General features: G+C 39.3%; 1 protein-coding gene across 1 annotated transcript in view; it reads right to left on the reverse strand.

The window, feature by feature from the left end:
• LOC137325611 (inactive ubiquitin carboxyl-terminal hydrolase 53-like) overlaps positions 1–15,153 on the reverse strand; it is a 102,481-nt gene that overhangs the window by 39,457 nt on the left and 47,871 nt on the right. The window contains exons 7-11 of the mRNA XM_067990880.1: positions 14,247–14,393; positions 8,928–9,077; positions 5,964–6,126; positions 3,033–3,203; positions 274–423 (exon numbers count right to left, since the gene is read on the reverse strand). Coding sequence (XP_067846981.1) covers positions 274–423; positions 3,033–3,203; positions 5,964–6,126; positions 8,928–9,077; positions 14,247–14,393 — 781 coding nt within the window. The remainder of the gene's footprint in view (positions 1–273; positions 424–3,032; positions 3,204–5,963; positions 6,127–8,927; positions 9,078–14,246; positions 14,394–15,153) is intronic.

Below are 15,153 nucleotides of genomic sequence, written 5' to 3' on the forward strand. Positions count from 1 at the left end.
ATATTTCATTCAACCTTGTAAACACAGTAGGTAAAAATGCACATAATTTGGATTGGGGCTTCCAATAATAGCCATCAAGGGAATAGAAGCATTGGTCTAATCCAGAAGGCGGCAGCAGCAAGAAAACATTTTAATTTAGTCCTCTTTTTAAACTTGGGCAACAGCAAGCAATCTTTCAAAAAAAAATGCCAGTACATCTCTCGTTAAGTTTAATTATACACAGAATCAGAGTTTTGATTTCCACAGTAAAAAAAAACACATAAAAACACTAACCTCTCTGCCTGCCATAGTCAGCTCTTCTTGTTGGCTTATCATTTTCTTTTTTCTGGGGATGTGAAGAGTTCCTTGCAATATGCGGCTTTTGAGCACGCTCTTTTGAACGGTCTCGCAGCCGAAAAGGTTTTTCATCAGGAAACACTTTAACTGTAAAAACACAGATAGTGTACTTTTTAGTTCAATACAGTGGTACACTAAATACATTTTATGCAATAAAAGGAAAAGAAACCGCAGAGCTATTCTTTTCTTCCCTACATCACAAAATATTGCACGTGACAATAAAAAGCAACTGGAAGTCCAAGTTAAAAGGGTATAAAGACACATTTGTGTAAAAAAGATTTTGTTCATGAATTTTTGTGGTTGATACAAGGTTCATAATGACCTAAATTGTTGGCCAACAAGCAACATATTTGGCAATGTTTTCATCATTTGTTGCACATATACTGCAAAGCCTTTTGACTTTGGCACTATTATTTTGAGAAGTTGGAAGTGAACAGGAAGCAAACCAAGTAGGGTTCATCATGTCCAAGGGAAATATTATGTGCCAATAAATACAAGACACAACAATTCACATTAGTCCATTTGCAACTACTTCAGTTCTCTGAATGTATTGTCAATTTAAACACTAATCCACAGAAAGCTGTGGACACCTCCAAAATTTAAAAAAAAAAATTTGATTCGAAATTTAACAAGGCTGCTTTTTAAAAAAAAAAATGGGTTTACTAAAGATAACCTTTCAAGAGTAGGCCTGAAATAAAAACTTATACTTTGAGAAAATCAGACACATAAAACTGAGGTTATTGGACCCAACTTACTTGATCTCCATTTCTATTCTACCTAATTCAACTCCTGTTCACTGTGTACACCTATGATTTGGATATGGGCTAGAGGGAGTAGTGTTTAAATATGTATACAATATTAAAATAGGGAGGTATAATAAATAATTAAGAACCGAAAGGAAGCTGCAATAGGATTGGATAAGCAATAGAATGGGCAAAAAAGTGGCAGATGAAATTCAATGTCAGTAAATATGAGGTGGTACATTTTGGCAAAAGAAGTAATGATTATAATTTGAATGGGGGAAAAACTGGATAATGTAGGCGAGCAGAGGGATTTGGGGTTTCAGGTTCACAAAATATTAAATGAAGTACTTTGAATGGATAAGGCCCTAAAAAGCTAGTGGAATACTGGGCTTTATGGCAAAAGGTATAGCATATAAGCAGAGATGTCATGGTGAATCTATATAAAACCTTAGCAAGTCTACAGTTGGAGTGCTGAGCATAGTTTTAGGCTCCACACTGTATGAAAGATATTAAAGTAATAGAGAGTACAGTGTAGATTCACTAGATGCTGTCTGGTATGAGGAAACATAAATATGAAAAAAATACTTCAAAAATTGGGGCTGCTTTCACTGGAACAGAGATGATTAAAGGGTGATTTGATACAAGTGTTTAAAATTATTAAACAATGGGACAGAGTAGAGTAAAACAGATTGCTTCCAGTGGTTCAGGGGTCCAGAACCAGGGGACAAAGATTAAATGCAAGACAGTTAGGACAGATAGCAGGAAAAGCTTTTTTTTTTTAAAAAAGAGGATTGAATGCACTACCAAAATTAGTGATTGAAGCAGTAACCAAGTTAACATTTAAGAATGGGTCAGATAAGTGGTTGAAGGAAAGGAGAATAAAAGGGACATGGGAACGTAGCAGAGAGATGAAATTTGGCATACTGTTTATGTGGAGGATAAACACCGATACAAGACTGGTTAGGTCCAACGGCCTTTTGCCGTTTTGTAATTTCTATGTAAAACTATGTAAGTTCAATACCATTTGTTTTCAGGGCTCAAGTATAAATAATTAAGATTTTCTCTTTCACTACGTTGAAACAAAGAATTCGATATTTGATATTACAAAATTGCTTGCCAAATCTAAGGAAACATCATGCAGCTCTTTTAAATGACTGAGGTTGACTAATTAGTGTAAATTCACAAGTTTTCCAGTTTAGAAAGAAATCAAGCGTGTGCACAGGCATCTGATAGAAGTTCAAAAAATGCTTTTCAAGTTAATGAAGTAGGAAATTACCAGAGCGAACAGCCAGCTGACAATGTATCTATTGCTAAACATACAAATAGAGGTGTTATATTTTAATAGTCATTAGTGGTAGCTAGCATACGGTGTAAATAAGGGCACTAGTAACATCTATTGGCAGCAAATCAAAACATCCAGAGACTGAGTCCAGTATAGCAGGCAACTGTGAAAGTGTAAAATGCATGGAGATTAACAAATTGCAAATAAATAATGATTGATAGATTGGTGTCAACTGGCACCATTTCATTGGTATACCAGATATTCATCAACCATTAAACAAATCACAGCCACTTACCACCTAGCAGTCGCACCAGAGTATTTTAAAAGTCAGATGAGACACCGAAATGTTGAGTGTCAGCTATTACTGTAAACAGCTAAGCAACATTTAAGGCTAAGAATGGTAATCTGCATTTAAAAATGCACAACTTTTCCCAGAAGAAAATCCACCAGTTTAGCACTTTTTGTACAGTATTGCAAAAGTAGATCTGCAACAAGTCTGTCTCCAAACACAGGACAGACTTGGTGTAGAATCTTCATGCTGCAGAATTTGATGAGGATGCTGAACAAATTAGCTTCAATGTGCTGCAGAACTCTGGCAGTCCTGCCTATTATCATCAATATAGTGTCCAAGTCTTAAAATGAACAGTGCCACAGGATAATCAATTGCTTACTTGGCCCTCGACCTCTACTATCTTGAATATAACCTCTCTGGAAACCTCCTTTAGAATTCGATGGTTGTTTTGGAGGCACTTTTGGGCCACTGATTTTTGATGAATGTCCTTCAGATCCATTTTCCCTCTCGTAGTCAGCCATTCTGGCAGCAGATATTGGCATTTCTTTTTCTGTTACATAAAATATGCAGAGAACATTTAGATGTGCAGGTATCAAACCACCTGTCATTCAAGACACAAACATTTCACAGAAAAGAAATAGCCTTGCTGATACTGCTCAGTGACTTTTCTAAGTGTACTCCGTAGTATAAATGAAGGCTTAATAGAAAAACACTACGGGATCTATTTTGACTTTTGGACGACCGGCCAGTGGATCATGCAGGCTCTGACAAAAAAAAACAGGGCCCTATTTTCATCAGAGGACCCCAATTTCCAAATTAAAAAAAGAGGCCAATCGCCTGAAATAGGCAGGAGCTTTGGACCCCCGGCAGCAAACCCCTTTAAAAATAAAGCCGGCTATAATGCTGGTGTTAATGGGATGGTAAGGCTTCCAACCCCCATCTTGAGACAGTTACTGTCCTGTCAACACTAGGCGAAGGCAGTGAAAATTGACCCCAATAAATTCTATCTGCCAAGCGATAACCAAAAAACAGCAAGCTATTTTGTCAACTTTTTGCTTGGATATGCTCAAATCAGATGTTCTTGTCCCATAAAACATGAGCAACTATCAAGACATAATAACACAGCCTTTTTAACATTCATGTGGTGAAATCTACAACACACTTTTGTCTCATTTGAAGGTAGATGTAATGAAAGAATTACTAAGTCTTGATGCAAGTTAAGCTTTAGACTGACCATCATCCATATGGTATTGGGGAGAGGGAATAAATCAGGTAGGGACATTTTTCTTTTTGTTTTTATTTACTTCCACCTGATAAGGTCCAAATCTGAGTCCTCGAGTGCTCTAAATTAGATAACAGAGCTCTCACATGACAATGTGAGTGATCAGCCACAAAAATGTTAAAGTAGTTAACACTTCCAAGCAACACCAAGTCAAGAACCAAGGGGTAGATTGGACAGAAGTTTTTTACTTGAAAGTTGAGCTCCTTTCAAAGAATAAGGAAGAGGATATCTATGGCAGGTAATCCAACATCCTTTCCTTAATTGTTTAACCTCCACACGTACAGGTAGAATTATGCCAAAGTAACACAGAAATCAGTTGTAGGACTCTGAACACCAAACATTCCACAGAGTGCAGCCAGCTAGGGCTCAATAATGAATGTATCTGGGTGGATAGATGTTCTGCTGTTTCGCTTGGTCACCTTTGGGAAGTATTGATGCTTGGAGCAATGCAGCAGCAAAGCACTTGTTATCCAAAACCATCAAATCACACTATTAATGCCTAGCAAAAGCATGCATGTTCTTCAATGTAGAAACCTGAAGAGAAATTCGATATATTGGTCCACGATGTGACCAATACACAAGGAGAATGACTTCCAACTTTCCTTTTACAGTTCCTGCATCACCAGGTCTAAGACAAGGAAATGCTTATTGCCTAATTGCTACTGAGTGATATTTTGCATGGTTTTGAAGCCCTAAGAAACATTCTATAGACAGATCAGCCAACTAGCATTAAACACTGGAGGTGGTTAGATGATACAAGTTCTGCCATTTCACTTAATTATCTTTGGGGATTGGGAAGTGCGTATGCAGAACTCTATGCTCTGGAAATCAAACAGCTGTGGAACAAACAAATACATTTTACATCATAGAATCATAGAAGTTACAACATGGAAACAGGCCCTTCGGCCCAACATGTCCATGTCGCCCAGTTTATACCACTAAGCTAGTCCCAATTGCCTGCATCTCTCAGGGTGCCCCAATCCACTTCACATCTAATGAATTACTTGTTCTTTTTTGAAGTACACTCTTAAGGGTAAAGATGGCAGTCAAAGTAATCTCACAAATTGCAAACAAGATGAATGGTCATTTAATTGTTTTTGATGGTGTTGATGGAGGGACAAATGTTGGTTAGCACACCAGGAGAACTCCCTGATCATCTTCAAATAGTGCATGGGATCTATTATGTACACTGCAACTGGTACTGGCAGGAATTGGCGCTCTGGTCTTTCATCTGCTGGGTTGAAACTTGGAGACATATCTCAAGTGCACTTCAACAAAATTTTTAGTTGTACTTCAGGTCTGGGATCTGGTCATGCGTTTTGCTAGGCCATATAACATATACTCAGAATAAAACATTCTGCACATAACCCTTTGTTGCAGGTTGAATGGTATCTTCTACCAGGTTTCTATTTCATGTCAAGTTGGCGATTTTGATTGGGACCAACAAGAGCAATGAGATGAATGACCGGTTAATCTGTTTTAGTGGTGTTGGTTAATGTTTAAAATGTTGGCCAGGAAACTGGGAAAACTCTCTACTCTTCTTCAGAAAAGTTGAACTGGATCTTTTAGATCAACCTGAAAAGACTAAAGGGCTTTGGTTTAAAGTAAGATGGCACCTCCAACAATGCAGCACTTCATCAGGACTGCACTGAGGGATCAGCCTAGACTAGGTACTTAAGTCCTGGAGTAGACCCACAACTCCTTAATTCTGAGGCAAGTGCACTATCAGAGTCAAACTGATACTTAGTACAACAAATATAAAGAAAGAGCTACTGGTAGCATCTTAACATTAATATATTTTCAGTTATCATATTTCTCTTTGCAATTGACAAGACAGTACGCAAACTGAACAACAATACACATTTGCTCAATGGTGAACACGTTTACAGATACAGTTGCAATATAACATGGACAGAAAGCTTGATAAATTACAAATAGAATCAAAAGTTATAATGCTTGATATAATTTATGAAAACTTAAAAACTTACCAAAAGTATTGGAGTCTTTTTATTTAGGTGTAAAACTCACCTGAATCCTCTCCATCCATTTTACAGTGAGTAGACTGAAACACCTGTCTGGGTGCATCCTCTGTATTAACCGGCATACCATAGGGATTAGCATAAAACAACAGCAGGGGTTGGAAGTGACCTCGAATACACTTGGAGACCACATCTTTCCACTTTGATCCAACCTATCAGATGAACATTTTTTTAAAAATTCAACAACTATGTAATCAGATGGATTAAAGGATACAAGATAGATATAGTTATAGAATATAGCCTTTAGGTGAAGATTAAATGAAATGCATACAGTGAAATTATAATTAATACATAATTCTTTTGCCCCCTATGTTTTTGCATTCTTTAATAGTTTTCTTCCTTCCTGAATTCTTTACAATCTTATGCAAATTGTTAAAGTTGAGTTGTCATTCCTTTTCCACTGGATTTTCTGTGCACTACTTTGCTATCACAGCAATGACAAAAAAAAACAATAATAGATTTCTGTAGAGTTAAGCAATTGAATTTTATCAATCTCAGAAGAAAATATTGAATGAATTTAGGAGAACAAACTATGATATTTAAAACTCGGGCACATTGAAGAATGGTTTATGTGTCTTAATTTTAACAATTTCAGTTTTAGCTTTTTTATTTAATTTCGGAAGATATTTAGTGTAATGACCCACCAAGTGCAACTGGTCCCAACATACGCCAATAATTTGTGGTCAGGACCAATCATTAACAGTAACCCATTGTGTTGGACACTGATCAGAGTGTTGGGGAAGGGAGAGAAAGAGGAAAGAGTTAAGAATATGCAGTAGCAGAATGCAAGAAGTTTCAAAAAGGTGCACCAAGTGAAGGTGGGAGGTACTGTACTTTGGTTGGTTCACAAATGAATAAACTGCATTTTTTTTTTAAGTGACTCATTTCCTGTTAGTGGTTTCAAAAAAAATTTGCCACTTTTTTTTATTATTAGTAACAACTACAGCAGAAAAGAATGCACTTGGACGTGAAACAGGAGTTGATTTGGTTAATTAAACCAGGTAAGAAAGTTTTATGAAAATAGGTGATATCCAGTGACATTGCTCAGTCACAAATATTAAAATATTAAGATTAAAATAATCTGCTACACTCTAATTACTTGTAGTTTGTTTGCTCAGAAATTAACCGCCAGTTTCAAATGACAAACCAGCAACTAACCTGTATGCAGTGGATGAGCCATTTAAATAGCGCTGAAGGGCCCCTCCTGCCTGTTAGCGTCATGAGTTAATGGGTAAGTTTATCACGTCAGACGCTGGGGCAGCCCAGTATCACAAAAGGGTTCTACAAGCAGCTTAGGACCCTTACTTCAATATTTTAAACAGCGATTTAAATAGTTCTGGCGTGCGCCCTGGATGCCTACAGAGTAGCCCGACCCAATATGCCTGGCAGGGCACTTCTGGCAAGTATTGAGCACGTCATATTGGATGCTTAGGTGCCCGCTTTATGCCTGAAAAACGGGCGGAGCACCATCGAATTTCTAGGTCATTGTGCATTTCCAGCATTGGTATATGAGCACATTAAAACTGTTGGAGTTAAATTGGTGTGTGAGGAAGGAGTGAGCCAGCAGATTCACTAATATATCAGCAGTTCCAGCCAGCACCAGTTCTTTTTGCCGCTGTGAGGATTGTACTTTGAAACAAGTTGGCAGTTCTGACATCCATTAGTGTTCCACATTCTTGCAGATAATAATGTAAGCAGAACAGTCAAGGTTTCACTGTATGCACACCTTTATAGTAAATTTCTCAAGTTTTTAATAAATACTAGCTGATATTACATTGCACTGCTCACAGTGAGTCAGAGGATATGCTAAAGAATTGCTGAAGTAAGTGTGCAAGACCCCCAGTAAACAGTTTCTAGTTTCTCAATATATAAATCCAACTTTTTCAAAATCATGCATTTACTATACTCTCTAAAATAACAGTCCTCCTCCCACCCCTCTTTATCCAACCCTATCAGCAGAACCTTCTATTCCTTTCTCCCGCATGTTTATCCACCTTCGCCTAAAAAGCATCTATGCTATTCAGCTCAACCACTCCTTGTGGTAGCAAGTTCTACATTCTAACCATTCTCTGGGTAAAGAAGTTTCTCCTGAATTCCCTATTGGATTTATTAATGACTCATTTATGGCCTCTAGTTTGGACTCCCCAAGTGGAAACATCTTCTATAGGCACCGCACTTTAGGAAGGATGTTAGAGGGTGCAGAAGAGATTTACTAGAATAGTTACAGGGATGAAGGACTTCAGTTACGTGGATAGACCGGAGAAGCTGGTGGTGTTCTCCTTACAGCAGAGAAGGTTGAGAGGGGATTTGATAGAGGTATTCAAAATCATGAAGGATCTAGACAGAGTAGAGAGAGAGAAACTGTTCCCATTGGCTGAAGGGTCAAGAGCCAGAGGACATAGATTTAAGGTGATTGGCAAAAGAGCCAAAGGAGGCATGAGGAAAAACTTTTTTTTTTAAATACAGCGAGTGGTTATGATCTGGAACGCACTGCCTGAGGGGATGGTGGAGGCACATTCAATCGTGGCTTTCAAAAGGGAATTGGATAAGTAGTTGAAGGGAAAAAAAAATATGTAGGGCTCAGGGAAAGGGCGGGGGATTGGGACTAGCTGGATTGCTTTTGCAGAGAGCCGGCACGGACTCAATGGGCCAAATGGCCTCCTTCCATGCTGTAGCCATTTTATGATTCTCTACATCTACCTTATCATACCCTGTCATAATCTTAAAGACCTCTATTAGATCACCCCTCAGCCTTCTCTTTTCAAGAGAAAAGAGCACCAGCCTGTTCAATCTTTCCCGATAGATATTAACTCTCAGCTCTCATATCCTTGTAAATCTTTTTCACACAGATATATAGTGTCTCTATATCCTTTTTATAATATGGAGACCAGAACTGTATACAATACATTTTATATGTGCTTTCATATTTACAAGCTACTGATTTAAAGCTCACCTCTTTAACAGTAGCATCATCAAAGAAAATCCACTTGGAGCTTTTGGTGTGAAAGGCAAAGGTGCAATAGTGTCTGCTGGAATAGCATACCATTCCAACAAGGACCAACTCACTTCTCTTAGCCCCTTCATCTGTTGCTCTGAAGAAGAGCTTCAAAAAAAAACATGGCACATTACTAGTTTAAGCTTAGTCATTGCAGATAATTTAAAATATAACTACAGATCACAGTTTTTGATAAAAATTCTCATGCTTCGCTCTTAAAAAGGGATATTACTGTGGGGCAGAGGAAGTTGCAGGACTTTTAATATAAAGCAACTTTCTCCTCCCTACCCCGTTGCATATCCTGGGGGTAAATCATATACCTCTCACCAATGAAAGATTTTTATTTTTAAACCTAAGGTTTCAGCTTTCTTAACCTATGCAAGAGTGCTGTGTAGAGTGCAGTGCTATGTTACTGCTGATTAAACACTACATTTTCTTCCAAGAACTTACTGTCCTCCAAATGGCAGTCCTTTACATCTTCTATCTTATTTCTGTGAGCCTAGTCCAAATATTCCTTTAACTAGGAAAATTTTGAAATAGAATTTATTGCGCTTATTATGTACATTGATGTAAGGACTTGCACAACACCAGGTTATAGTCCAACAGTTTTATTTTAAATCACAAGCTTTCGGAGCTTACCTCCTTCGTCAGGTGAGTGAAGGGATTCTAAAAACGCATAGCATATATAGTCAGAGAACAATGCCTGGTGATTACAGATAATCTTTCCAACTGCCCCCTATAACACTTCGGCTGGGAGACGATCACAGCAATCAAAGGTGTCATTGGTGTTCAGACAGGTTAGCCATGGAAAACATTACATCCCAGTATACTGAATACACAATGGGTCAGATTACAAAGTCAGAGAGAGAAAGTGACGAGAGAGAGAGAGAGAGAGAGAGAGAGAGAGAGAGAGAGAGAATGACCCGTTGTATTAAAAACAGATAACTTTTTTTCGCTGGTGGGGTTACATGTAGCGTGACATGAACCCAAGATCCCGGTTGAGGCCGTCCTCATGGGTGCGGAACTTGGCTATCAATTTCTGCTCGACGATTTTGCGCTGTCGTGCGTCTCGAAGGCCGCCTTGGAGAACGCTTACCCGAAGATCGGTGGCTGAATGTCCTTGACTGCTAAAGTGTTCCCCGACTGGGAGGGAACCCTCCTGTCTGGCGATTGTTGTGCGGTGTCCGTTCATCCGTTGTTGCAGTGTCTGCATGGTGTCGCTGATGTACCATGCTCTGGGGCATCCTTTCCTGCAACGTATGAGGTAGACAACGTTGGCCGAGTCACAGGAGTATGAACCATGTACCTGGTGGGTGATGTCCTCTCGTGTGATGGTGGTATCTGTGTCGATGATCTGGCATGTCTTGCAGAGTTTGCTGTGGCAGGGTTGTGTGGTGTCGTGGACGCTGTTCTCCTGAAAGCTGGGTAATTTGCTGCGGACAATGGTCGGTTTGAGATTAGGTGGCTGTTTGAAGGCGAGTACTGGAGGCGTGGGGATGGCCTTAGCGAGGTGTTCGTCGTCATCGATGACATGTTGAAGGCTGCGAAGAACATGGCGTAGTTTCTCCGCTCCGGGGAAGTACTGGACGACGAAGGGTACTCTGTTGGTTGTGTCCCGTGTTTGTCTTCTGAGGAGGTCTATGCGATTTTTCGCTGTGGCCCGTCGGAACTGTCAATCGACGAGTCGAGCGTCATATCCCGTTCTTACGAGGGCGTCTTTCAGCGTCTGTAGGTGTCCATCGCGTTCCTCCTCGTCTGAGCAGATCCTGTATATTTGATTGCTGTGATCGTCTCCCAGCCGAGGTGTTATAGGGGGCAGTTGGAAAGATTATCTGTAATCACCAGGCATTGTTCTCTGACTATATATGCTATGCGTTTTTAGAATCCCTTCGCTCACCTGATGAAGGAGGTAAGCTCCGAAAGTTTGTGATTTAAAATAAAACTGTTGGACTATAACCTGGTGTTGTCCACCCCAGTCCATCACCAGCATCTTCACATCATATGTACATTGAGCCCATTGTCTGTATTTCGACCATCCTACTAAATTGAGATACATAGAGAATGCAGAGTGGGTCTAATTATACTCTCAACTGAGAACAACATAACCCACTCATGACCAGACTACTCAATTAAGAAATATAAAACAACCTAACCCCTCCTCCTTAACACGATTTATATCAGATATGTTTCTCAATACTGGCAATTCAATATTGAAAAATAAAGTTAGCATTAAGAAGTGGAAAATAATACTTTCCCATAGAGATGGTTACACTTATGCTTGGGCCTTCAATCTTCCACCCACAGAACTACTGATCTAATGCACGGTCATGAGAAGAGAAAAGCAGACCAGGCATTACTAGAACATAGGTACAGGAGTTGGCCATTCAGTCCCTCGAGCCTTTTCTGCCACTTAATGAGATCATGGCTGATCTGTATCCTAACTCCATTTACCTACCTTAGCTCCATATCCCTTAATACCCTTGGCTAGCAAAAATCTAGCAATCTCAGATGTAAAATTATTAATTGAGCTAGCATCTACTGCTTTTTGTGGGAGGGTGTTCCACACTGTTACCACCCTTTGTGTGAAGTGTTTCCTAACCTCTCTCCTGAATGGCCTGGCTCTGATTTTAAGGTTATGTCCCCTTGTCCTAGACTCCCCCACCAGTGGAAAAAGTTTCCATCAACCCTATCAATTCCTTTCAAAATCCCAAAAACGTCAATCAAATCACCCCTCAGCCTTCTATATTCCAGGAAATATAAGCCTAGTTTATGTAATCTCACCTCATAATTCAACCCTGGGAGCCCTGGTAACATTCTGGTGAATCTGCACTGCAGTCCATCCAAGGCCAATCTCTCCTTTCTAAAAGGTGCAGTACCCAGAACTGTACACAGTACTCCAGATGTGGTCTAACCAGGGCTTTGTATAGCTGCAGCAAAACTTCCTCCCCTTTATATTCTAGCCCTCCAGAAATAAAGGCAAACATTCCATTAGCCTTTTTGATTATTTTTTGTACTTGACCACTACATTTTAGTGATCTATGTACATGGACCCCTAAATCTCTTTGGACCTCCACTGTTCCTAGCTTTTCACCATTTAAAAAAATACACTGATCTATCCAAAATGGATGACCTCACATTTACCTGCATCAAAATCCATCTGCCACAGTTTTGCCCACTCACTTAATCTATCAATGTCTTTGTAATGTTATGCTCCCGTCTGCACTACTTACAATGCCACCCATCATTGTGTCATCAGCAAACTTGGATATATAGCGCTCTATTGTGTTATCTAAGTCATTAATAAACAGGGAATAGTTGAGACCCCAGCTCAGATCCTTGTAGGACACCACTAGTCACTTCCTTCCAATTCGAGTACATGCCCATTATCCCTACTCTCATCTTCTACCACCTAAGCAATCTCCTAACCAGGTCAATAATTTGCCTTCAATTGCATGAGCTTTTATTTTAGCCAATGGTCTCTTATGTGGAACCTTATCGAATGCCTCCTGGAAGTCCATATAAATTATATCCATAGACATTCCCCTGTCATACCCTCGAAGCTGTTTTTGAGCCTCTAATTCATTCAACTTGTTCCTTAAACTCCACGTTAGTATATAACATTTTTAATTGGGCAAGAAACCCTAACCTGTCCTTCTGCCTTGAAGTTGTCTTTCTCACACCATTTAACTTTACACGTTTCTTATTTGTCACACCTGCTGTAACTACTTAGTTATTTTAGTATTCCCTGTACCTGGAGTATCTATATTACTGTTTGTGACGTGAACATCTTACTGAAAGGAAGATGAAGGATGAGGTTAAAAAGAGGTAGGAGGTAGAGCACTTGAGAAACCTCAAGTCAAGAGAGACCACCAGAGAAGTGAATAAAGGATGCTTGGTTTTAGCTGGAATAAAAAAAGAAAATGCTGGAAATACTCAGCATCTCAGGCAGCACTGGTGGAGAAAGAGTTAATGTTTCATGTCGATGACCTTTCATCAGAAAGATGACCTTTTCTTTGATTTTAACTGGAGTTCAATTTGGCTAGGAACTACTTTCAGTTCTTTGAGTTTCCAAGTCCAGTTATTGTGACAGGGAAACATTGCATGGAACTTGCACTATATCGAAGGAAGGAAGGATTCCCAGAATGCACAATGCAGGTGGTGGTCACCCTGCAGCTATAGAAGATTAACGAGGCAGAGGAAGGGAAGTGGATGGCCATCTGATGGACAGTGCGGTTGGGGGGGGGGGAAGAAGGATTGAGGTAAAGGTAGTGAAGAATTCTCCTGGGGCTCTGAAGTTGTTCGATAAAATGCACTAGATACCTGAAAAGCAAATGAGATCAGTGACATAGGAGAGAGAAAATCATTAGCAACTTCATTGCACTATGGACCAAGCAATGGGAAGAGGAAAAGGGGTATGTGCATGCATGAGAGAGAAAAAAAAAGTAGTGATAGTTTCAAGGAAAGGCAAGCAGTAGTTATTAGATATTCACCAGAAGTCCTTCATACTTCTCTGGGATTCCAAACAGTCTGCTTTCTCGCAGCTGCCAGGGTGAGGGACAATTGCAACAAGCAGAGAAGATTCCTAAAGAGGGTGAGCAGCCTGAAGTCATGGTTCCTGTTGGGAATTAATAATAGAGTACAACAGGATAGAGGTTTTGTAAAGGGAGTTTGATGAGTTAAGTGTTCGATTATAAATCAGGACCTGCAGTGTAATAATTTCAAGATTACTCTCACTGCTAGGTGCCAGGCAGTTAGGGAGAAACAGATTAGACAACAATTCATGATTTGACAGATGATGTAGAAGGGAGGATTTTAGATTTCTTGGACACGGGCTGGGACAGGAGGAAGCTTTTCTATGTTTTTTTAAACTCAAGTTGACTAAGTATAGAAATGAAGCAAAATCAGGTCAGAGGTCAGAAAATGCCCGAAAATAGAAATTACCTGTAAAATAAAACTCTTAAGAACGGCACAGTTGGTTCAGCAGAGGGATTCACTATGGCTTCACAGCAACTACTGGATACACTAGGATACTTAAGCTCACAATTTCAACCAGTTTGCAGTAGGAAGTTTCACTCAAATTTTAAGTATCTCATTTTTGACTTGGGAAACTTGTTCAATTGCCCAGTCTGATAAAATGTCAATGAAAATAAAGGTGATTAAACTTGTCTTAAGACAACTATTTTGAAAAGTCTTTACAGGTTTGACTGTACATTTAAACACTGAACAAATATTAAGTTAGAAATAGAAAACTTAAAAGAGCCATTTCATCTAACTTACTCCAGGGAGATAGAGTTGCGGCGCCAAATATCGAATCACATCCAATGTGAGGTCTGAATTTTCAGAGTCCCAAACTAAACCAATGGTGACTATCTCTGGGCAATTCATCAGCACACGCCTGATTTTTATCTTCTGTCCACAATTACTCTGAAAGAAACAAAACATTAAAATGGGAAAATCTCAAACATATCAGCACAGAAAATATACCTTTTATTGGCAGCATTCAAAATGTTTCTATAATAATTGTTGTGTACAAGATGTGTGCCAACATGTTCAATTTGTAGGTCAGCCAACACAAAAATATTGCTGAACATATTTAAAATCATTTAAAAATCTTGGAGAATTGAGGGGGAAAACAGCTACCAGGATCGTGAATTGTAGTAGCAAACGTTACCAGCAGCATACACGAGCTAAATAAAGCTCTTGGGAAAACTAGCTTTGTGAAACTAAAACATAGCAAAGTCAGAATAAACAGACAGCCAAATGGCCTTACTAAATATTATCTTACAGCAGTTCAATTTAATGTAAGTTTCATGACCCATACACTTAATGTGTCTCAGTCACACCTTGCTACCATGTCTTACACGAAATTATAAAAGTACACTCCAGTGACATGCATGAATAGGAAGGGTAAGCACTGCTTCCTGTTCATTTCGTTGCATCAGAATTTCACTGTCACACTGGGGTAGGTGAACCCTATCAACTATTGTTTTGTTTTTTCTCAATAAGAGTGTGACATTACACCATAGTCATGAAGGCGTGGTCTTTCTATGATTAAGCACCAAGGGTTTCAGATCAGATAGAGAAACCAAGGGCCAGGCATGTGTAAACTTGGTATATGTTGGCTGTACTAAATTAAAAAGACGACTGACCGGGTAAGAACGACAGCTTTCCTTCCCTAAAGGAC

The sequence above is a fragment of the Heptranchias perlo genome, chromosome 1 (genome assembly GCF_035084215.1).
Source record: "Heptranchias perlo isolate sHepPer1 chromosome 1, sHepPer1.hap1, whole genome shotgun sequence".
In the NCBI taxonomy this organism is placed as follows: Eukaryota; Metazoa; Chordata; class Chondrichthyes; order Hexanchiformes; family Hexanchidae; genus Heptranchias; species Heptranchias perlo.